This window comes from Ahaetulla prasina, chromosome 2 (genome assembly GCF_028640845.1).
Source record: "Ahaetulla prasina isolate Xishuangbanna chromosome 2, ASM2864084v1, whole genome shotgun sequence".
NCBI lineage: Eukaryota > Metazoa > Chordata > Lepidosauria > Squamata > Colubridae > Ahaetulla > Ahaetulla prasina.
The window spans coordinates 210,505,951-210,531,811 of record NC_080540.1 but is presented as its reverse complement, the minus strand read 5'-3'; the positions used below and the strand labels follow the sequence as shown (position 1 = coordinate 210,531,811).

General features: G+C 38.5%; 1 protein-coding gene across 1 annotated transcript in view; it reads right to left on the bottom strand.

The window, feature by feature from the left end:
* Positions 1–4,837: 4,837 nt before the first annotated feature.
* The window catches only part of SHOC1 (shortage in chiasmata 1), a 47,210-nt gene continuing 26,186 nt past the window's right edge, over positions 4,838–25,861 (bottom strand). Inside the window, exons 14-25 of the mRNA XM_058168040.1 lie at positions 23,314–23,481; positions 21,520–21,627; positions 20,989–21,170; positions 19,443–19,587; positions 18,320–18,437; positions 17,464–17,575; positions 15,556–15,677; positions 14,362–14,455; positions 13,134–13,265; positions 11,455–11,604; positions 9,270–10,206; positions 4,838–5,116 (exon numbers count right to left, since the gene is read on the bottom strand). Of these exons, the coding sequence (XP_058024023.1) occupies positions 5,016–5,116; positions 9,270–10,206; positions 11,455–11,604; positions 13,134–13,265; positions 14,362–14,455; positions 15,556–15,677; positions 17,464–17,575; positions 18,320–18,437; positions 19,443–19,587; positions 20,989–21,170; positions 21,520–21,627; positions 23,314–23,481 (2,369 nt within the window). The 3' untranslated portion in view covers positions 4,838–5,015. The remainder of the gene's footprint in view (positions 5,117–9,269; positions 10,207–11,454; positions 11,605–13,133; positions 13,266–14,361; positions 14,456–15,555; positions 15,678–17,463; positions 17,576–18,319; positions 18,438–19,442; positions 19,588–20,988; positions 21,171–21,519; positions 21,628–23,313; positions 23,482–25,861) is intronic.

Sequence of the window (25,861 nt, the reverse complement as noted above, 5' to 3'; positions counted from 1 at the left end):
ATGTTAGAAAAATAGGGGGGAGAAATCACATCTGTCTGCGCTACCTCCAATACATTCATGATAAAAGTTAAAAGGTTGCCAAGAAGTTACTATTCTGCCCATAGATGCCGATGTCAGTAATTTGCAGAGCTCATATAGAGTATTCCCTTGTATTCAGCCCACATGAACTTCCATATAGGTAGTTCTCAACTTGCAACATGTCGCTTACTGACCGTTCGAAGTTCCAATGGACCTCCCCTGAGCTGCTTACAATCTGGTTTCAAAGTTCCAATGGCTCCCCTCCCTATGGTCATGTGATCCCATTTTGGGTGTTAGGCAGCCAGCCCACATTTATGGCTGTTTACACTGTCCTATGATTTTCAGCACTTTTTCCCCCCACATTTGCACTAATTTGCATGGATAAAAAGAAAAAAACAGGACTGGACAATAGTAATATTACATTTGTGAAAAGAAAAAGCTTTGGTGATGCCTTTTCAAAAATTGTAATGTGTATCTTGAGAAGAAGTCAATATAAAAAATTTGACACAATAATTATAAAGAGGATAATAGAAGAAAAAGTGTGGAAAAAAAGTAAATTAACCCAAGAAACTTGCTTGAAATACCATGTTCTAAAGATCAGTGGTTCAAAACTGCTTAAGAGCAATGCAAAAATTGTACAAAATGTTACATTAGCATAAATAATAATAAATTATTTAAAACTTAGTTTTAAAAACAACAATTTTTAGGATTTGTGTCTATCAGTGTCGGCACCAATAATGCTTTTCCAACCATTTCCCCTTTCTCCTCTGCTAGAAATTGGTTAAAACAAGTGAATGTGCACATACACACCTATGCAGTGAACTCTTCAGATAATTGCACTTCTAAGACAAGACAGTAATGCCATCAAGAATGCTTTCCTGAGGCAGATTTATGCATAGCGGTTTCCAGTGTGGCTCACAAAGTCCATTTACATATACAGTAGAGCCTCTGGTCACGAATGCTTCTGACCACAACCAAATTGGATTCCAATCAAAACATTCACAATTTTTCCTTCTTCTGTGGCTGATTTTCCCTTCCACGCCATTTTTTTTTGTAAGTGCCAAATTTCCAAAATTAGGTTCAGGTCACAACCAAATCGGTTTGTGACCAAAGTTATGGAACAAATTATGGTTGTGACTAGAGGTTCTACTATCTATGGTATTTCACTGGACATGTTTGCATTTGATTTGGCATATAGTGTAAACCATGCAACACCTTGATCACCGTACATAAGCCTGCTTAATTCACTAAAATCGTGTTCTAGTGTACTGTCTGAACTAAGACGAAATTGGACCTCCAAGACAAATGGCAGGAATGCTCACAACATTGACTTGCTCCTGGAGCAGTGTCTATGCTGTTCTGGCTATTTTCAACTCCATGGATTTTAGGGCATGAACTGGAGACATAAAGGGGATAGTGAAGAGCTTCAATTAAAAAAAACAATTTTTAGGATTTGTGTCTATCAGTGTCGGCACCAATAATGCTTTTCCAACCATTTCCCCTTTCTCCTCTGCTAGAAATTGGTTAAAACAAGTGAATGTGCACATACACACCTATGCAGTGAACTCTTCAGATAATTGCACTTCTAAGACAAGACAGTAATGCCATCAAGAATGCTTTCCTGAGGCAGATTTATGCATAGCGGTTTCCAGTGTGGCTCACAAAGTCCATTTACATATACAGTAGAGCCTCTGGTCACGAATGCTTCTGACCACAACCAAATTGGATTCCAATCAAAACATTCACAATTTTTCCTTCTTCTGTGGCTGATTTTCCCTTCCACGCCATTTTTTTTTGTAAGTGCCAAATTTCCAAAATTAGGTTCAGGTCACAACCAAATCGGTTTGTGACCAAAGTTATGGAACAAATTATGGTTGTGACTAGAGGTTCTACTATCTATGGTATTTCACTGGACATGTTTGCATTTGATTTGGCATATAGTGTAAACCATGCAACACCTTGATCACCGTACATAAGCCTGCTTAATTCACTAAAATCGTGTTCTAGTGTACTGTCTGAACTAAGACGAAATTGGACCTCCAAGACAAATGGCAGGAATGCTCACAACATTGACTTGCTCCTGGAGCAGTGTCTATGCTGTTCTGGCTATTTTCAACTCCATGGATTTTAGGGCATGAACTGGAGACATAAAGGGGATAGTGAAGAGCTTCAATTAAAAAAAACAACAGGAAGGGGCAGCCAGCTACCACAAGGAGATGACAAAAAAGGGAGACTGGCTTTAGTTTCTGACCTCTGTTTTACAGTGGTGGTCTTCCAGGGGCTGGTTCCACCCAATGGTTGGTAGGGAGTGATCATCCTCCAGGCCCCTTGGGGGATCCTGCAGAGCTCTATTCTTGCTTTCCTCTGGAACATTTACATGAAACCATTGGGAGACATCATCTGCCAGTTTGGGATTCAGTATGTGTAGGGATTGGATGGGGAGGAACTGACTCAGTCATACCAGAACCAGATGGTTAGGGGTGTTTGGATTACTTGAATCTGGAAATATTCTGACCTTAGATGGGGTTGCACTTCCCAATGCAAGGGAAACATACAATTTGGAGGTCTTCCTGAGCTTACAAGGGCCACATTGGCTCAGTGGCTAAGACGCTTAGCTTGTTGATCAGAAAGGTTGGCAGTTCGGCAGTTTCAATCCCTAGCGCTGCGTAATGGAGTGAGCTCCTGTTACTTGTCCCAGCTTCTGCCAACCTAGCAATTTGAAAGCATGTAAAAATGCAAGTAGAAAAATAGGGACCACCTTTGGTGGGAAGGTAACAGCGTTCCACGCGCCTTTGGCATTTAGTCATGCCAGCCACATGACCACGGAGACGTCTTCGGACAGTGCTGGTTCTTCGGCTTTGAAATGGAGATGAGCACCACCAGTGGTGGGTTTCAAATTTTTTTACTACTGGTTCTGTGGGCATGGCTTGGTGGGTATGGCATGGCTTGGTGGGCATGGTAGGGGAAGGATACTGTAAAATCTCCATTCCCACCCCATTCCGGGGGAAGGATACTGCAAAATCCCCATTTCCTCCCAATCAGCTGGGACTTGGGAGGTAGAGAATAGATGGGGGCGGGGCCAGTCAGAATTTCCATTACCAGTTCTCCAGAACTCGTCAGAAGCTGCGAAGAAATCCACCTCTGACCACTGCCCCCTAGAGTTGAGAACTACTAGCACATATGTGCGAGGGGGAAACTACCTTTTACTGAGCTCACAAAGTGATGAGACTAGGGAGGCCTTTGCCCAGCTTCATTTGGTGTGCCAATTGCACCCTTTCATAGATTAGGTGTGTGTGAAGGAGGGAAGTTGGGTCATGTCTGCTCTTTTCAAATGTACAGTAGCTGTACTGCAGACAAGCTTCGCCCCTCCCCTTCCCACAATCATTCATCCATTCCTTCAGAACTGTATTCACGGGCATTCAAGCTGGTGTTCCAATTGCCTTGCTAACTGAGCCACCCACTGGTGTTTCAAGGATGTGCTGATGTCCAGAGGAAGCTTCACCCAGGCTTTTGAACTTATAAAAGCAAGTGCTAAGAAAGAATGGAAAGAAGGGTGCAGGAAAGATGAAAGCAAAAGTCTTATAGAGAAGCAAGCAAAGGCGACATCTGGAGATCGGCAGCTATTACAACAGAACTTTCATTCAACTGCCAAGACCACAAGCTGTGGTGGGCAGCATATCTTGGTGGAGGCTTAGTAGGAACTAGAAGAAGAATCATCACACTGAAATAGCACCTCATCCCAACTATTGCAAGGATATTTGGAAAAAGATAAAATATTAAAGACTTTAGTTTCAACTGAGTATTTGAAGAATAAGTATTAAAGGACCGAGCAGTAAAGACATGTTTTATGTGGCAACATCAACTTGCAAAATGTAGAAGGCTGGAATTCAATGAAATAACATTGTTGGGTAAGATGTGTATTGCAATAAAGAATTTTGCAGATTTGCTATGCTGTGATATGCCTACTCTATTTCCCTCAATCAGGCTTTTGAGTGCATGGCATTAAGGCCAAGTGCTTATTTCAGGGTTCAAAAAAATATAAGATCTTATATGTAAGATCTTATATATTATAAGGGTCTTATTTTCAAGGAAACACAGTAGTTCTTGGAGAGCAAAAAAACCCTCATAGGGATAAAGGTGGGTAAGCGGAGGCTTCCGATATCACTCATACACTGGTCATCTTATGGCTTGATTACTGCAACGAGCGCTACATGGACTATCCTTAAAGACCAACTGGAAGCTTCAGCTAGTGCAGAATGTAGTGGCATGAGCAGTGATAGCATTCTTTGGCATCCTCATTTAACTTTGTAAACTACACTGGTTGCCAGTTTGCTTCCTGGTGTGATTCAAGTACTGGTTGCTATCTATAATAGGGCCTAGTTACTTGAAGGACTGCCTTTCCCCATAGCATCTGCCTTATCAATCTATATTTGGCAGGATTTATGCACCGTAGTTCCATAACTCAAGGCAGAGCTCAGAAACCTTTATCTTACAAAGGCAGAAAATACCTAATAATCCTGCCTGATTTTTGTTTTGAGATTTTACTCATTTTACTCATTTGCCCAGATACTAACCCATTTAGGGATAACAACTGCTATGCAGAACTGAACAGGCAGATTACTAAGTTCTGATGTGTCACATTCTGACAACTGCGGTGACTCCCTGACCAAGCCCTTCCAAAGTATGTATGCAATTTCAAATATATTTCTCTTACGTACAGAGTATATAAATGAATTATATAGATTATGCATAATTAAATTGTAGTACTTTAATATAATTGTCATAAATAGCACCAATTTTTCCCAAAAAACTCTTTAACTTTTATCTTATTCCCTAAAATGGCAAAAAGTCCACATTTATTTTTTTAAAAAATAATTCGTACATACAAGTTTGAAACAAATTGTAAATAAGTTACTATAAAAGAAGATTAAATCTGCTAAATTTGCTTTTATGTATTGCAAATAACAAGATTCTTGAAGTGTTAACCTCCATTTCTTCTAAAAAAATTTGAGACGTGTTTGGCCATCAGGTCTCCTAGGATCTTTTTCAAAAGTTAGACGCCTTTTTTTAAGCTGTGGTAAATGCACAAATTCTAAAGCTGCCAAAAAAAACGAAAGATAAGAAGGAAGGAAGGAAGGAAGGAAGGAAGGAAGGAAGGAAGGAAGGAAGGAAGGAAGGAAGGAAGGAAGGGAAAAAGAATAAATCATTATCAAATAAGCAGTTTACAATTATACAAATTCAGTTCATACAGTATGTATGCGTGTGTGTGTATCATTATAATAATGATATAACAATGTTAAAGTTAGAGTTATCTATTATGAATTTGCTAGTAAGATTGAACATTTTTTAATTTATATCAGATTAAAAGGGAGTTTGGTAACATCTGCAAGGTTTTAGGGACCACGTGACATCCTGTATATCTGGTCTGAAATTTCATATTATTTCTCTGAAGTATAAGTGATATAAAACACATAAATATACTTGTTAGGAGAGCTCAGGTACATTTCCCTTTGGAAGACCAGCCAAAACTTCTGCTTTTAGTTGACCTTTTGTTACGCCTAATTACTTGGTTTGACTTTAGAATATATAGAATATATAGAGGCTTCAGGATGTCATGTGGTCTCTAAAACCTTCCAGATGTTACCAAACTCCCTTTTTATCTGATATAAATAAAAAAATGTTCAATGCTTACTAGCAAATTCATTATAGATAACTAACTCTAACATTGTTATATCTCTTCTTGAATCAAATATTTGCTAATAATCAAGAAGCTTAACCTAAAGAAAAACTGTAAATATTATTTGTATATCTTTTTAAATGTAATTTTAATATGTGTTAATCTCTTAATTGTTTAATAAATCAAAACTTATTGTATTTCAGTTATTTTCCCATTCTATGCAAATAGCAAATGAAACATTCCATATTTTGAAACTAATGTGAATCTAATAAATGTACAGATTAAAATCAAGAACCCATGAAATCCTTAACTTCTATTAAAATAACTTTGATTCATTAAATTTAATCAACTTTAGACTTTATTCTGATCAGTCACCTACTTTATGGAATAGTTCTAAGCCTGCCATCCAACAGTGAAGTATTGCTCCTTGCCCTGAAAAATATGCATGGCCCTGTTTTAACCTTGAATAGAAATTGTTGCAGTCTAAATATTTTTCACTTCATTTCCCCTTGTACTATTTTCTTTTCTATATACATTTTTAATCTTTTGTGCCTCTGTTAGTAAAGCCTGGTCCAAAAAGGCCTCTGTCCTAATTAAAATAGTCTTCAAAATGTTTCACAATTCTTTGTCATTTGAAAAACTACAAAGAATTCACTACACTACAAAATATATAGAAAAAAGAGTTGTATGTAGAAATACAGATTCTATGTAGAATACTGTATTATCTTTACCCCGTCTGGAATAGATTATAGCATTGCTTATAATTCTCTTAACAATCATCTAGCTCCCCAAGGTCTGACAATATGAACTGCCTAAAACATTTCAATTAACTTTTTTCTGTTCAGCTCAAGCTTCCCTTAGTCAGCCTGACAATGTTTGAAGCAGCAAATTGGGAGCTGTAATCAAAGCAAGATAGTATCAGAATCTAATACAAATAGGCCCTAGGTGCATTCTACAGAGGTGGCACTTGGTCAAATATATCATTTAACAAATAATTCTTAACACAAATTTGCTTGCAACAAAACATTTCAATAATCATTTTCATAGAACAAAATGGCACCTACGTGAAACAGGTCAACATGTTTGTGCTGGTTCAAAATGGCAGCTACCAGAGACGACTTCCGGTATCCAGTGGCAACGGACGTCTGGAAGGTTTCTCCTGCCTCCAGCGCCCGAATCCGGCCGCCGCCGAGGCCCTCAGGGGCCAGGTGTTCCGAAAAGGACACCTGCCGTACGGACGGCTCGCCAGGGGTCTCCCAGCCGACATACAGGACTGTGGGGACCGATGCTGGCGCGTCCTAGGCTTGGCGGGGTTCGGAGGCCACAGGCCGCGGCCATTATTTTGGTCGTCGCCTGGGCCGCTGTGCCCGGTGACACCGGGGCATTGGATTTATAACTGCAGCAGCCTGGTGGTGAACAGGGCACGGAGTAGAATTGAGGAGGAGAAGGAAGGAATATCGGTGGCGTGGTGGAGTGCTCCGGAGTGCGGGGGTTTTCTCCCCTGCGGTTGGAAGGAGCACGAGTTATTTTGGAGAGAGGAGAACTTAAAATAAGAAGATTACCGGTTTTGTGGAGCTCTGGAGAGAAGAGGTGATGGAGAAATTTAGGAGGGAAGGTTTGAGGCCCCCCCTCCTTCTGGGGAACAGTGGTGGCGTCCAGCTTCCGCCTTCACTATGAGAATTTTGATGACATCACTTCCCTTGACTTCCTGGTTGACTAACTGTACTCTGGACTCGTTGCTCCTGTGAGTGCCCCTGGTGGATCCGGAGGAAATTACAAGGATACTGTGCTTGCCTGAGGATTTTGATTCTTTTTTTCAAATGGCAAAGGTCAGAGACCAACTGCTGGAGAGATGGAGAATTCTGGAAAAGTTATCCAATATGGACAAGAAACTGGATGATTTGCAAAGAGGCCAAACGGAAATAAGAGAAGAAATTGTGACTATCCAAAAGGATTTAAAGGATACTCAACAAGTCTCAGCAGAAAACAAGCAGAAAGTGGAAGGTCTGGAGGGTGAGATGCGGGCAGTGCAGAAAAGAGAGGAGACGACAGGCAATGCTGTGCTTGGACTACAGATGGATAAAATGTCTTATTTCCTTAGGTTTCAAAATTTGGAAGAAGTGGACCAAGAAGACTTGAGAGATGTTGTGACTAAATTGTTGGGAGAATTTCTTGGGAGAGGTGTTGATTTCATGAATTGGGATGTGGATCGAGTTTATAGAGTTAATTCGCAATATGCACGCACGCATGCAGTTCCCAGAGAGGTTCATGTCAAATTTGTGAGAAGAGAGACGAGAGATGAAATTCTTAGAAAACATAGGAGTGGGGCACTGATTTACAGGGGCAGGAGATAGCCATTCTGAGGCAGATTCCCAGACAGGTACGTGAAAAAGAAAGAAATATTATTTTTGTCAAGCAAATTGTACCAGAAGGAGTGGGCTTCAGATGGCTGATGCCAGAGGATTGATGATTTTCCGGGAGGGCATTACGATAAAAATCAGTACAATTGCGGAGGCTACGGCCTATGTGGAGGAACACAAAGCCTTCCTGGAATCAGATGACCCAGGAATTGAAGAAGGGGAGGTTATAGATCATGGGGCTGAAGCGGCTGCCGCTGTTGCGGCCCTGGAGTTGGGTCAGGCTGAACCCAGAGTTCTGAGATCCAAAACTAGGAAGTGATAAAGATATTTGGGATTGTGTTGGTTTTCCTTATTCTCTTTTGTACGATATTCTGTTTATTCTTGACTCTTCTTTATTACGTATTTAAAATTTGCAAACTTTGCTACTTCGTGTCACCTGCTTGCCTTATGGCTGTTGTATGTGTTAAAAAATTTGAGTAAAATTCTTATTTTAGATAAGAAAAATGAAAATTTACCATACCTGATATGTATTTGTATAAACCTTTTTTGACTAATAAAAACTTTTTGAACAAAATGGCAGCTACCATGATTGTGCACATGGACTCTAACTGCATTGAGACTACTTCATTATTGTCAGTTTTCTAGATTTCAGCATTCAAGTTGCTAACGGTTTTAGTCACAGATGTATTTGCACCAATCAGAAATGACAGCTCCTGGTTCTGATCTAGCTAGTTGATTGGTTGTGAAGAATGCAAAATATCAGGGAATGAACTGGCAAGCAGATTCTGGCTAGTGAATGCAGAAGGCTGTGGAGAAGCCACTGCTGGACCTCTACAGACAGATATTTTAACTACAGATTGAATATCACTGATTTAGAATAAAATAGTGCTACAATTCCTGTTCTCAGGAGGCAGAGTAGTTTAGCTTTTGGATGCAAAAGGAAGATGCATTTCTGCCCCCCAAGTGGGAGGTTCTGCCATTTACCTCTAGGGAAGGAAGAAAAATGGTTGGATTCAGTGGTTGGCTGATCTTCTGTTGACTCTTAAGATGTTTTTGATGAACCCTCAATGGAGAAATGCCAACCACCACCCCCAATTCATAAAAGTTAATAAATGTTGTTTCTTAATTAGAACAAAGACAACACTGAATATTTCCTTGTAATTTTTAGTATTTTATAATTTAGAAAATAACAGCACTTTGCTTTATGCTCTTACCTGAAACATCTTGTTGTCTTTGTTCACCTGATAATGAATTCTGTCCTTTCCCCCTGGTATGATCTCCAGTAAACTGAATGCCCAAATTCATGAACCTATCTGGACTGGCTATAGCTTTGCCTACATGTGAATTGTAGGGGGAAGAATCCATTGCTTGTATGAATGGGGGGTTACCCCAAAATCTTTCCTCAGATTGTAATGCAGGACTGCTGCTTGCTTTTCTTCCTATTTCTAAAACACGGCCTGAGTTTTCCTGGAACAGAACATTTTTTCGACTAGAAACGACATGAGAAGAATGCTTGAAATCATGGAAAGAATTTAGTTGTTGCGCGAGAGGTTGAATTTTTCGTTCATTTTTAGCATCAGGATAGACAGGCTTCTTCAAGAACTCAGAGATATCTCTCTGTTTGCCTGTGTCCACTTTTGATACAGTCATTCTATTCAGTGGATAGTTCTCAATATAAGAGCTAGTGTCCTGGTTACAGTGCAAATATGGCATTGTGGTTTCATTATTGACATGGGAAGGTCCCCCAATGTTAAATGTTAAATATGATGCATTTATTCTTGTTTCTGTTTCCACATTTTTCAGAAATGGGAGATAAAGTTGCCTCTCTACCCTTACATTCTCCTGAAAGGGACAGGTGTCTCCTTCATACGTTATTGAAGGTACAACTAAGTTAAATTCTCCAGCTGATTTCAGACAACCACAAGATCCATTCTGGGAACAGTTTTTGTTCTGTTCTTCAAGAAAGCATTCTGAATACTCAGTACAGGAACTATGTCCTTGCAATCTGGAGAACAAAGCCTCAGGAAATGGAAGTTGAGAACAAGAGCAGATGGCAGAATTAATATTTCCTTGAAGAGACATGGTTTCTTTTTGTGTTCCTGGTCTTGTTAGTGGCTTGAGGATGTATAATGAAGTGATATCACTAAAATTCTGAAAAAAAGTAAGAAGTAGATCTGAGTCCATAAAAATAAAACACATGCAGCTTTTTAGTGTGAATATTCAACTAATATGTAACAATTACTACAGAAACTCCAACCTGCACATAAATGTTATCCACCCTAAGAAGAGTACAGCTTGGGAATAAGGGGGAAAATTTATGGACTGAAAGAAATGCTAGTAATGTTATGTTGATTGCCGTGTTTCCATGCAAACTGCAACATTTTAAGAAAATACTTAAGAATTTTGAGGAAAAAAATAGCATTACAGAATACCACCAATAACTCCCTTGGTGGGTCGCACATTAGAGCTGTAGAAATTCTTCGGAAGATGTGCTTCTTATCACATGGGAAATGCAAAGCAAAGTAGCAGTGCATTGCATATGCACAGCAAGCCCAGCTTGGATAAAGATATAGCTGCTTTAACAATAAACTGCTTTAACAAGAGCAAGATCAGAAGTGCTTCTTTTGAAGGCTGTATGCCATAATTTATTTATTTAAAATACATAAAATTTATACATATAGTTGCCCATCCTAAGCAGTTCTGGGCAGCTTACAACAATAATAAAACCAACAACTATGAAACAATAATAAAACAGTAAGACAATAGAACAGTAAAACAAAAACCTGTGCCATAATTGTCTCCTAAGGATGTTCTACAGCAAGCTGCAGTCACCCTCAATCTTTTCTACCCATACAATAATGAAAGTATTCACAAAGTTGAATTCAAAGTATAGTATTACTATTATCAACTTGCTACTGAAAAACACTGGCATACAATATAACCCTACCCTGAAGAGGAAACATCTGTAGCCCAATAATCATATCTCAAACAAGGATTACATAGGGCACCAGACTGTTAAAACTGGTACTGTGGTAGCCTAGGATATATTAAACTGTGCTGTAGGAACACTACAGGTTGTTATGGTATCACATTAATTTGAATTAATATCAGAATACATGTGAATTGCTGATTTATAATCTTTTTGATAAGCAGCATTTGCTGTATGAGGTTTTGCAAAGGACTAGGAATGACCAGATTACTGTATGTTTGTTTTTAATTTAATGCAAAAGGTTTTTTTGGAATTGTATTGACAGAAGCAAATATGCTTAGGAATGAATTAAAAACATCCAAAAAAATTCAGTCTCAGAAGCTATTTTGGTTTCTTTCCTGTTTCAACAACAATTGAAGCAACAATATAACTTAATTATACACATCATGCTTATATCCTGGACAACTGACCTTCAAAACCTTTTCTGGCACCTCAGGCAGAAGTTCCTGAAGCTCAGCAAAAGATGCTCCAAGGAGCCATTCCAATGAAGAACTTTTCTTTAGCATGACTTGAGCAACTAGTGGATTCATGCATGGAAATGTAAGCAAGCATTTCTCTGCCTAGGGGAAATAAATAAGTAGAATTAGATTTACTGTATATTTTGTTTAAGTATTCTACCATAAATGAATCCAGGCAATTGAAGATGTTATGTGGTTATTTTGTTGACCATAGCTAACTGTAGTGCGGATAGTTAGCCAATGTTTTTCTGAAATATTTTAGAATTTTATGTGTTTCTCTTTTTTATTTTAACTGTGATTTTTTTTTGTTTTAATTGCTGGTCTATGACCAAATAAAAGTGGATTGATTGGCTATGAGATTACCTTACCGCTATAATTGTCTAATTATAAGTAGGAAAAAAGGGGTTGGTTGGATGAATAAATGAACAGGATAAACTGATATTTTCTGATGGTCAACAGTCAAGTTTGCATCTGAGAAATTATAGATAACTAATTTAGTATAAGAGCCTCCAACTTGGAGTAATGCTTGGATTCACTTCCAAAATATAACATTCCTGTGAATCTACAATTTTCTCCTGTATTCATCTCACGAAACAGAAACCCCAAACCATCTTTAAATTAACCTTTCTAAATAAATCCTTCTAAAATTAATATATTCTCCAGGTCTAATGGAAGATTATTTTCAAAATAAATTTCCCCCATCCAATTCAATTTTTGCTCAAATAACTTTCCAATGTACTTACTTCTATTGCCATTCCAACTAACCTCTTACTCTTTGTCATGTTACCAAAGAGGATTCCTCTTAAGAACATTTTGACTTCCCTAAGAAGAATTTGCTCTGAGGAATCATGAAGTTGAACGAATCTCCCCTCTGCTTTTGAAAAAAACAAAACAAAATTGAGCTTCTATTTAGTCCTATAGAACAGGGGTCTCCAACCTTGGCAACTTTAAGACTTGTGGACTTCAACTCCCAGAATTCCTCAGCCAGTAAGGTTGGAGAACCCTGCTATAGAACACCACCATCAAAGGATCCAGACTGATGAGTGTAAAAATGCACATATAAGCAGTGGTTCACATAAGTAGAGACTTATTTCTTCTGCAAGATCTGTAAGTATCTGCAAGAATCTTTTTCACAGGCTTGAGTGCAATACTGAAACTTCATATGTAAAAATCTCCAGTTGCAAACTTCTGGTTGCTTGAAAAATATTTCTCCTTCAGTCTTTCTTCATGTAGTGACCTTGTCTTGCCTAATGGATTGATCAATGAAATTTCTATGATCAGTTGATCAGTTGCTTTATACAGTTGCTTTTGAACTGACTCTCCCATGAATATAATTTATTCCTGATCTCCAGCTTATTTTTGTCTATCAGCTCCCTGGGAAACCTGAAGCAAGGAGTTGCTGTTCCACATAAAGTAGGGCACATTTTTTATTCTTTGTCAACCAACTCCCCTATTCCTAGTCTTTCTAAGAAAATCAGCCAATTTCCCTGAGATTGCCACCCAAAACAAATGTTGAACTAAACTAACACACCTTGATATCACATTTAATACCACATTTCCTAAATGGTCTCTACGACATTAACACTAGAAATAATGGTGTCCTGTAAGCAAAATTAAGCCAGATCACTTACTTCTAATGGCAGGACAGAAAGCCATGACTTGTTTAGCCACTCCTGAGGATGTTGTTTAGATGCCAATAATATATGGTCAGCTATCTGGCGAACCAAAAGTGCTGTTTCTTCAACTCCTGGTGTAAGGGCCATCTAAAATATATTTGTCTTTTAAATTTAGAATGAAAATTATATGAAGTAAGATGCACAAAAATAATCTTTTGATAGTTTAATGCCCAAGTGATGGTGCATGTTCACCCTGTTAGCCTAGTTGGAAAAATGTAGTAAGTGTTATCTCTATTATTTATGCTTTGATAACCTAACTGGGACTGAGAATTATAAATATATTATTCCTGTATAGTTCTGCATAATTGATTATGGGTAGGGGAACTTCTATTGAGTATTAACTTTAAAAGACAAAGCTTTTTAAAATACTCTTCTTGTCCACAGGAAAGAAGGGAGAATGTGGTTAAATGAATGAAGGATTAGTCACTACTAAACTTTTTTGTATGAATCAAATTTTAGGATATATCGATACAAGCACTTTTGGCTGAGTCTTATCACACATATTTGACAGTTCCAAAATAAGGTCAGATAGAGGAAATATGTGTTTAAACCAGCTACAGGAGGAGAGCAGGCAGAGCTGGGGGGTGAAGTGAAGAGAGTCATCCGCTGTTGGCCCAGACAAATGGTCTAACGCCAACCTCCCCTTGAATTCCGTTGACCCTTACCTGGTGCCAATTTAGCATTGGATGTGAGTTGACTATATTCTTATGTATGAGCTTGAGCAATAAATCTGCTGAGCTGGAATTTATGTGCAATTTTGATCCTTCGTGCCTGACATTAATCTAGTCAACTTGCATTCATTGCTAAATTGGCACCAGGTAAGAGTCAATGGAATTCAAGGGTGGTTGGCCTTAGACTGTTTGTGGGAATGTAATGATTATAGGCTGATGATTCATTTAACTCCACCCTCCAGCTCTACCTGCTCTTCTACAGTCTGAATTAGTTTAGTAAAAGAATAAAAATGCAAAATCCCAGGGGTCAAATGTACTCAATTGAAGTATCCTGACTCCCAAATTAGGAATCACATGTTTGGAATGGTAGTGAGAAGGCCAGTAAAATGTATACAGAACAAATCTGGGTACTGAATGCTGAATATATGATAACCCTTTATTGTCTGAGACATAATGATTACATTATTTCTAATGTGGGAACATAGCGACACATACATTTATATACAAATTACCTTCACTTCAAAGTCTTCTGACTTCTGAGCAAAAGAAATCAATGCTGCATAAATCAAAGCAAGATGATGCAGAATTTTTGCAGATAGGCTATATCTAAATAAAACAGCATATTTTATTATTGTTCTTCTACACACACACAAACAGAAAGTGAGACACACACCACACACACACACAAAGACAGAGGGGGTGGGGAGAGAGAGGGAGAGAAAGAGGCAGAGAGAGTATTCCTTTTTAAAAGCCTTTTTTGAACATTAAATATTTTCTTTAACATTTTACATTTTAAGAAAACCAAAGTTGCTGTACGGTAATCGTGCTTGAACATATAGATTGAGGCAAAAATTGCTACAAAATATTATATTTTTGTATAATATTAATATCCTAACTAGATAACATTCTGTTTATTTGATATATTTCAAATGCAAGGCTAAATGTTGCAATGAAGTGAGCAAAACCTAACAAAATGTTCTATTTCCCACACAAATCTTTCCTGAACCCTACAAAGAGAAAACTATTTGACTCAATTGCAATTAAGCAGAAACCTAAGGATGACTGAATTCATTCATACAGCTCTGACTTATTCCATGAACTTGCTGGGGAAAAATATTTACAACAGGTTAATGTTATTTGGTATATCTACTTCCCAAAGTTTGGAAATAGATTTGGTGTCTCAGCATCTGAGAAATAAAAACAGAAAAAAGAATGAACCTTAATGGCCTACACTCTACATGTAGACTCACTTAACAGATATATCTACAAAATGGTTCAGTGTTATAGTAGAAAATCTGTGTCTTCAGCGTACCATACAACAGTAACAACAGAGCATTCCTATTAAAGCTAAAGGTATGTCTTTTTAATGAGAAAGGTTAATGTGGGGATGTGAGAGGTAGCTGAAACTTGAGTTACTTCTAACATTTTAATGCATGAAATAGTAATAAAAACATTCATTATGTTTTTATTACTATTATAATAAAGCAATCACAAGATAGAGATTTATTTTAAACAGGCTAGAGTATTGCTTCCATGATTTGTTTTGCATTTTAACATCTACAAAATTTAATTTACTAAAGTATTCCAGAATATCTCCTTTGTTTCAGCAACAACTGTGTGAGAATATCACAATTCTAACTTTTATTTCAAAAAAATGTATACTTCAAAATTTAAGCTTAAGAATTAATTTAAAGCTTTTTACCTACTTAGAATTTAATCTTTCTCGGGAGTATAAAATAATCCAACAGGCAGCATACTGGAGTGATAGTGCCACCAGTCTTAAGACAATATTATCAGAGGAGTTTTCATAATTGAGTTCTTCCATATTCTACAACAAAATGAAAAAAAAAAAAAGCCCAGTCACACTCTCTCAGCCCAGGGTGGTTGTGAGGAAAATAGAGGGAGGAAGGTGTGTTGGATATATTCACTGCCTTGGATTATTTGTAAAAATAATAAAGGTGGGATACAAACAAATAAATGCTGCTACTAATAACTGCAGAAAAAATAATTGCTACCAACTTGCCTTCCATTGAGGACCTGTATACTGCACGAATCAAGAAGAGGGCCGTGAAAATATTTGCAGATCCTTCGCATCCTGGACATAAACTATTTCAACTCCTACCCTCAAAACGACGCTATAGAGCACTGCACACCAGAACAACTAGACACAAGAACAGTTTTTTCCCGAAGGCCATCACTCTGCTAAACAAATAATTCCCTCAACACTGTCAGACTATTTACTGAATCTGCACTACTATTAATCGTTTCATAGTTCCCATCACCAATCTCTTTCCACTTATGACTGTATGACTATAACTTGTTGCTGGCAATCCTTATGATTTATATTGATATATTGATCATCAATTGTGTTGTAAATGTTGTACCTTGATGAACGAATCTTTTCTTTTATGTACACTGAGAGCATATGCACCAAGACAAATTCCTTGTGTGTCCATTCACACTTGGCCAATAAAATTCTATTCTATTCTATTCTAATAATAAAAGTGACATGAAGCAAGTAAATAAACTGATGTGTAGTATTATAAAATAATTGACCAGAGATATGACTGATACTATAAGAAGTTGGCTAAGGCTATATATCTGAGCTGCAAAAATGTGGAAAATCCCTAGAAGGCAGCCAACTAGTAGTGACTGAAGTTTTACTAGTCAGATTCAATATTGTAGCCATAATAAATATGGCAAATTATATTTTCTGGAGGCTGATAGCATTTCTTCAGACCAACAAGTTTTATTTAAAGGCAGAAGCTTTTGTGAGTGTTGTCACATGTATGAAGTGGCTAAACAAGAACAAAATTGTTCCTTAAGTTCCGAGAAACGAGATAATATTAGGAGGAAGCTCAGGCTGCTCCTTCCTTACTCAGTAAGGTATAAGAGAGAGGGACACAATCATACTTGTAAGATTCTGTTGATATGGTACAGCCCAGTGTTCTCAATCTTATCAACTTTAATAGGTCTGGACTTCAACTCCCACAATTCCCTAGCCATGCTAAGGCTGAGAAGCACTGATATAGCTCAATAAGGTTTAGTTCAAAATACAGGTTGCATGCAAGACAGATTATTCAGTTTCTCTTTGTAAAAAAGTAAAAATAATTCTAGTATATATATTATCAAATAATTAAAAATGTATACAGGTAGTCCTCTATTTACAACCACAATTTAGCCCAAAATTCCTGTTGTTAAGCGAGACTTTTGTTAAGTGAGTTTTGCCCCCATTTTACAACCTTTCTTGCCAGAGTTGCTAAGTGAATCGCTGCAATTGATAAGTTAGTAACCTAGCTGTTAAGTGAAGCTGATTTCCCCATTGACTTTGCTGGTCAGAAGGTTGCAAAAGGTGATCACATGACCTTGGGACACAACAACAGTCGTAAGTATGAACGAGTTGCCATCTGAATTTTGATCACATAATCATGGGGATGCTGCAGAAGTCATAACTGTGAAAAATACGTCACATTTTTCAGTGCTGTTGTAACTTCGAACAGTCACTAAACGAACTGTCGTAAGTGAAGGACTACCTGTATGTGCCTGTGATATGAATGTGAGGCAATTATACTATAGGGATACATGATAACAGTATCGTAATAATATTTTTTTACCTGCATAACAATAGCTGTGCATTCATCTATAGTCATTACCACATAATGTTCTGTGCCTCCAAAATAGTTTAAGGCCTCACAGCAGTTTCTTTCAATTAAAGTAATATTATACCTGCATGTGAAAGTTCCTGTTAGTAATCCATTGAATATATTACAATTTCGCTGTACCCACATTCCAAGTTCCAACAATCATGTCCTGCCTATGTCACTAGTGACTTACTATATGCCTTTACTGTAATTTATTGTCTCACAACAGCACACATTAAAATGAAAATCCGATGCTTTGCTCTCAAAAGAAAGAACACCACCCACTGAACAATGTCACTACCCCAAGGATAACAGTAATAATATAATAACAGTACCACCACCAAAAATGCTACATTATACAAAAATGACACCAAAACTCACATCCATTTTGAATACTTAATGGAAAAAAAGAGTCTTGAGAGTTGACAAGGTTAACACTATATATGGAACAAAGCTGTTACAGAATCTAGTTGTTTTGCTTTCAGATAACAGGAAGCCTCCTCCCAGAAGGCAACAAAGAAAAGCAGCCATGGAGAGACTGTGTAAAGTCCCTGACAATACTATGGACCCTTATATGCCTAATGCTGGAGCACAAATCAAGGTCCAGTCCGTACACATCTGTATACGGACTCTGTATTTTTGGCTATTTCTCAGTAAAAAGGAAGATGAATCTTAGTGGGACCTTAATGCATGATTAAAACTATTTTAAAAAGTAAATTGACATATGTATAAGGCAAGAAAAATGTTAAGATTACATGGGGCTAGGAAGGATACGTGACAATGAAAATGAAAATATGAACTTTTCCAGCCTTGGAGTTTCACTGCTTACTTGGATTCTAGTAACTGAAGGATTTCTGGGGTATTGAGAAGTCCTTCAGATGTCAAGAAAACATAAGGAATTGACAACCTCAGAAGATCATATCCAAGATTATCTGGCAAAGACTCTTCTAATCACAATTACTACCTGATACAGTATTAAAAGACAATTAAACAATTTAATAATCTCCATTTGATATATAAGGGCTCTAACAGTAACCCAAATCATTGGTAGAGTATTTCCATGACTATAGGACTGAAGCAACAATAAAGAAAAAAATGGGAATATATTAATGTGGAAAAATTCAATGCAATGTCATTAGTTTTTTTTACTGAACTAAAGATTCTTCTTTTTATATGTAGGCTTCCCCTATTCTCTGGTTCTAATGAGAACTTTTTCTGTGAAAAGCTGATATTCCTACGTCAGGTTATTGGCAATATAATAAGTAAGCATTTTTTTCTCTCTCATCTGAAAGCATGCAGGTTGTCATAATAACCTTTTGCACTTTCCAGGGAACTTCTAGTCAAGATCAGCTAAATGGATCCATTTCATTTCATTTGGGAAGCTGAAGCATTCATGACTATAGATCTGTCCTTTCCTTCCTTGCTCACATTGGATCCTAATTCAGTTCACCAATCAGAACCTGACATGGTTTTGAAAAGAATTTATTTATCCTTATACACTGCTCAGATTAGCCAACTATGAATAGCATATAGAAATCCAGTATGAATTTGGATTAAAACAGACAGATTCAAACCAAACTAATAAAAAAAACCCATAGAGTATAATCATGTAAAATCTGGGGTTAAACAATAAAAACTAATCTAATATCTGAATGGATAAACACAATGACAATTCCCCTTGCTTGATGAAATACTTAGGTTTACATCAATTTTTTAACACTAGGAAGGGGAGGTGAGCAATGTCAAGGGGACTAGAATTTAGCAGAATTGAATTAAAACATATGTTTCTGTGATTGAAATAGACAATCTGAAATAAAGGTGTGTCATTGATGAAATCACCACCTGGAATGAGTAAAAGATTCTCCTCCGTCTACAGCAGTATTTCTAAACCTCAGCAACTTTATATTGGCTAGGGATTGTGGGAGCTGAAGTCCACATATCTCATACAATACTTGCTGAAGTTGAGAAACAGACGGTGGATGGGAAGAGATGAAGACCTGGAAAATTAAAATCTCTAGAGATAGGATACTGTTTAGCTAGGAAAATATCAAGATAGGAAATGGTAGATGTAAGAAAATCTACAACCAGGATACAGAGCTATAGATAATACACATTAATTGATTGAATAAGATGGTAGTAATTCTAAGAAGTAGAGACAAAACTTATAATGATAAGAAATTCCTAGCCAATAAAAATAGACATAAATCTATAGTGTTAAAATTAAGATTAAAAGTAGAAAGTAGGATAATTACAACACTGTATTTTTGTATAATAAAACAGCCAGTGGTGGTATTCAGCCGGTTCTACCTGGATCGGGCAAACTGGTAGCAGCAGCTGCATGAGGCTCTGCCCACCCACCCGGACGTCATCACGTCCTGTTTTTGACAATCTGTGCATGCGTGCGCTCACATTTGCAAACCGGTAGTGAAGCTAAGTGAATACCACCCCTGAAAAGAGCTCTAATTTGGGGGTGGTGATGGTTATATCTAAATCTTGTGTCTCTGATCAGTACTAACTCAAGAAAACCACATTAAGAGAACACATTGAGAGCCCACCCAACCAGATCCCATAGATAACCAGGTCCTGAACCATGAAGGATTTAAACTGAAACTAGTACCTTGAATTGCACTTTTAAACCAACTGGCAACTACTCAGTTCTTGAAACAGAAGTATTACGTGGGTACCTGGGATGCATGCACCCATAACTATTTGAATTACTGCTTTCTGGACCTGCTATAGTTTCCAGATGCTCTTCAAAGACAGTCCCATATATAGCACATTACAGTTGTCTAAAGCATAACTATCAGTGACTACCCTTCCTATTCCAGGAAAAGTTGCAATTGGTGCAAAAGCCCTCTTCAACATAGCTGTCACCTTCTCCAGCAGGTACTGTGAGGGCAAAAGATCCTCAGATTGCAAACCGGTTATCAGGAGTATAACCTCATTCAGAATTAAAGTGGAATCTAACTGGAATTGATAGGCCTTCAGACCTAAAGCCACTCTGTAATTGAGTTTCAACCTGTTACTCTCCATTCAGGCTATCTTCTAGTATCTGGATAGCATTTTGGCAGCATCATATATGTTGAATTCGGTCTCAACAACATATTGAAGAAACCGTTTCATGTAGGTGTTGAATAGGAGCAGGCAGGCTATTAAGCTCACAACAGAGGGGCTCAAGTGCTTGGTCTTTCCCCCACATATCACCATGAACTGGAGCTGTTCCTTCAGAAATAATGGGAACTACTGCAAAACAGTGCCCTAACCCAAGAAATCCATGAGAGATTGTATTGAAAGCTACTCAAAAGTTGAGCAAGGTTTCAGAAACCCCTGTCCTGGTCTTTCAGATATAAACTAGAAGTATGACTAACACTATCTCTGTACTGAACAAAAGCTTAAAACTTGACTGAAATGTTTCTTTCTCCCAGGGATCACTGCAACTGTAGTTTGACTATTTTCTCCACAATAACCCACAAATACCAAGTTTTCTGTGTTATTTACCTTATTCTGATCATTTGCATTATTCTGTACCCACTTAGAAATTTGATGCTGTAATTCTGTCACTTTGGGACTGACTTTGTGCTCCTGCACAACAAATTCCACAATTTTCAGCTGTTTCCAAATAATATCCAGGTCATAGTCTTGGAAATCTTTATAATTGTCTTTTGCCTTGGACAGATATTCTGTTCAAATAAACATTATTTATCACGTTCTGCATATTTCACATAAGTCAGTTTCAAATCCTATTTTTCTTCCTCATGTCTTCCCTTCTTAACGCATTTTAAAACTGAACACTAAACCAAGTTTTATGCCCAAGGCCTGCTCATTCAAAGTAAAACATTACTTTTTAAAACATTATTTTTTTCCATTGCTATTTTTATTTTAAAAATTAAAGAAATTTCACTACATGTAGCCTGACAAATAAAATTTGTAGAAAATATAAATGGATTTTCCATCTTTCAATCTATGGTAGACATAGAATGCTATATTTCAATAAACTAACATAGGATTACATCTCTTTATAAAAATTACCTAATGCAGTTTTCAGGTTACAGTTTAATAAAAGATCACGAACTGTAACCAGCAAATGAAGAATAGCAGCATGTCTGAATACCAAAATAAATTTTGCATCTTTGCTACCTGTAAAAAAGGAGAAAATAATATTAGACATTATTCTTCCAGAACTACAAAAACTATTTAGTAAACACAATAATTATTTCTTATATTTAGTTTGGTGGGTACAAAGGGCACAAAAATCCTGTTATTAAATTGGATCACTTTGACATTTAGCACTTAATGGAACAATTTTGAGCACTAAATTGGACAATTTGACATATGGAGCAATTTGACATCTTAGCGTCAGATGTCCTCTTTCATATCTTAAATATACAATCTAGGACTGGGGTTTTTTTGCTATAGAATTGAAGTGCTATCACCCCTCTTGCATAAGTAGAATAAAGCTATACTGACTTGAAACTTTTTCTCTCCATTGTTGATGTTTATCCCACATTTACTGTTCCTGTTTCGAATCACTGTGGTCCGGTAATTTTGTTTCAAGATAAAGGGTGGCCAAGCCTCACTTATTTTACCCATACTGGAGGGAATTACTATATGGTGTTGGAATAAGTGTGGAATATGCCTGTAATGCTGGTATAGCTACAGATGACTTAAGGTTGGTGTCAAGATGAAAGTATATAGTGGGAACATGAGAAAAAAGCATTGCTAGGAGATGCTTGTGCCATGGCTACTTACTGTCAAGTGGCAAAAGAGTTAAGACTGCTTTTATATTAATACCTTTTAACATTTCAAAAGCATTATTTTTCATAATTATTTGGAAGTAGAATTAAAATGATGGTTCACCCAATATTTTTAAATAATATGGCATTTTCCATTCTAGACCTACACACACCATTAATTAATATTTTTACATGTTTTTTTTCTGCTTCTTTTGCAACATATTTTGAACTAGATGTTTGGTTGAAAAACAGGTGGCAGCTGTGGCTCAGAGGGTCCTGGTGCAGTTCTATCCCATCTTTGTTCAGATCCATCTTATAAAGTCGATGCATTAGGTAGTGACTAACACATCTCAGCATGGCAATGTAGTACAGTTATTTCATGAGCTGCACTGGATGCCAGAAGCTTCTAGGTATAATTCAGGGTGCTGCTTATAATATCTAAAATTCTTGGCAAAGGGCCTGATCATTCGTGGGGCTATCTGCAATTTACGCAGCAGTTTTAATCCCACTTCTGTCTCTTAAACAATGTTATTTCATGGGTTGCAGACGAGATACCTTCCTTGTTGCTGCACCTGTCCTATAGAATATCATTGTCTCCCCCTCCCCTACTCTTGAAGTCCAGATGACCCTGACTCTGCTTGCTTTATTATTTTGATTGCTGATTAGATTTAGCAGAATGTATTGCATGCTTTATATTGTGTGTTTGCGTATGCATTTAATTCAGTGTTTCTCAATCTCGGCTAACTTTAAGGCATGTGGATTTCAACTCCTAGAATTCCCCAGCTAATCATGCTGCCTGGGGAATTCTAGGAGTTGAAGTCCACCTATCTTAAAGTGTCATGGTTGAGGAACACCAGCTTAATTGTATGCCACTCTGAATTCTTTTTGACAGGCTGGCTATATAAAATCAATCAATCAATCAAACAAAGCATGGCTGAAGAAGATTCCTGATTCAGTCCCCAATATCTTGATAAATGATTTTTATTCAAGATGGCATTAGGGAAAAAGAAATGAATAAAAATGGAACTGTACCTTTCTACTATATAGAATATAAACTATATATAGTATTAGAAAAATGCAGCAGTCTCACCTTGTTTCAATGTGTCACTGATCACTTTCTCTTGTTGTTTCAAAAAAAATCTGGTGTTATCAGAATTAAGTGTGGCAAACCTCCAATTCTGCATGTCAAGCTTTATAAGGTCTTTCAAAACTGGAACCGCTGCAGCTTCCAGGATACGATATGCTTGAGATTGACACTCTGGTTAAAACAAAGCAAAGATTTAACAAAAAGCTTTTAAAGTCCTGCAAAACAAAATTGAAATAAATCACTATGTTTTATGACTGATGATTTAGAAATTGAAGTTTGCTGATAACCACATGGTTTTTATTAACACTAAAGGGCATTGTGATGATGATTTGAAAAATTCATGTTTTCTTTAGGACAAATGTACAACAGGATATTTACTTCTGCTTTATCTTCCTTTCGGAGTCCTTTATTTCTCAACCACAGACATATTAGTCCCATGTATTAGGCTAGCAGCAATCCAGATTTGAATGGGAAAAGATGATTTGGCAGGGTCTTGGACAGTCACATAACACTTGTCAGCAGAAGCTTGTGCTGCTCTGTCTTTGCAGAAGCTTGTGCTGCTGCTTTCCGTAAGTGTGGTGCAATTCCAGGAAAACATATGCTTAAAGAGGAGCCAACAGATAGTACATAACTATTTTTTCAAATTCAGAGCAATGCATAGAAAGATAAAGATTTTCTATCTTTCTCTGCATAGAAGATCTAATATGCCATGTATCCTGTTTTACAGGCCATTTTCCTCTATTGGAGGAGGCAACCTGAGGGTGGAATCTGCCGAAGCGTGGACTCGAGGCAGGTTTGGGCCCTCTCCCTGGCCCCGCTTTCGGGGGGGTATCGGCGTCGATGTCGGCGTCGTTGGCGATGGATTTTGCCGGCGGCGAGGGCTGCGACGTTGGCCTTTCCGTGGCTGGACTTTGGCCAGGACCCCCGACCTCTGGTTTCTTTGATGGCCTGGTGTGGAGTCACTGGCCCATATTGACTTTTACCATCATGGTCCGTATCGACTTTTAACATCAAGGCTGATTAGACTGGCTCGGAGAAGAATGGCTGGTTTCATCTGGACCTGGACCTGGGGCGAGTGGTGGCTGTTTGGGTTTGGTGGTAGAGTAACGGCCCCATGGAGTCCTGGAAGTCCATGGTCTATTTTGCCACCCGGGGAGCCTCGTTCTGCTGTAGTGACATCTTGACCGGCTTGGACGGACTGCTAACCGTACTTTTTGTTATGCAGAGATTTTCAACTGCGGACCTTCTTGCCCTGTGAGATTCCCCTCTCTCGCAGGTCTGGCCCTCCACACTATCAAGGGCCCATCTTGAGGACGGGTTTTGGAATCCCGAGAATTGGCATGCTAAATCTAGGAGGCTTAGGGGATTTTTAACAAACTGTTTTAATCGTTTTTTTAAGGGGAGTTTTAATGGGAATTTTAAGGGGGGGAGAGATATTGACGGGTCTGGGTTGGGGGGAGGATGGGTGGGTGGGGAAACCCGTCGGGGAGGGTGCCAAGTCCAACAAGTGTTCGCGGCGGTAATTTAATAGGTCTGAAGGTGGCGGGGGAGGGTCTCATTCCAGTTTATCAGGGTCAGGTTATCAATACGGTAAGCGGGAGGCAGATATGACGGAATGGGGGGGCCACATCAGGTTTTGGGGGTACACCCTCGCTATTTAAGAGCGATTGTGTGCTCCGGCCCCCCAGGATTTTCCCGTTCCCCGAGTGGCCAGAGTACTTGGGACTTGGGCCTTCGGCTGATGCTATGTAATGCAAGGTCCGTGGTTAACAAAGCCCCCCTGATTACAGATCTAATTCAGGAGGGGTCCACGGACGTTATGGGCATTATGGAGACCTGGTTGGGCACCGAAGGGGGGGTTCCCCTAGTGGAGATGTGCCCACCAGGTTTCCGAGCATTCCATCAGCCGAGGGCCCAGGGTAGGGGTGGCGGGGTGGCGGTTATTATTAAGGAGAGTCTTGAGCCGAGGGAGACCACTGTGCCTCAGATAGCTGGGTGTGAGTCCCTCTACGTGAAGTGGGGTCGTAGGACTCAGGTGGGCTTGCTGATCACGTACCTGGCTCCTTGCTGCGTGACGACAGCCCTGCCCAAGCTGTTGGAGTTGCTGGCCGGGTTGGCAATTGAAACCCCTAGACTGTTGGTCATGGGGGATTTCAATGTGCCATCAACTGGCGCTGCATCCTTGGCGGCTCAGGAGTTCATGGCTTCCATGATGGCCATGGACCTGATTCAATTAGTTGACGGCTCTACCCACGTCGGGGGAGGCACCCTAGATCTGATTTTTATCTCTGGCCAGTGGTTGAATGATCTGATTTTAAATGATTTAGTTGCTGAACCTTTGTCATGGTCAGATCATTTTCTCCTTCGTCTGGACTTTCTGACCGCTACCCACCACCGCAGGGAGACGGAACCAATGCGTTGGTTCCGTCCCAGGCACCTGATGGACCCAGAGAGGTTCCTGACGGAGCTTGGGCCGTTTCCCGAGAATCTGGCCCGCGACACGACTGAAGAACTAGTCACCGGCCTGGGAACGGGCCGTGGCTGGAGCTTT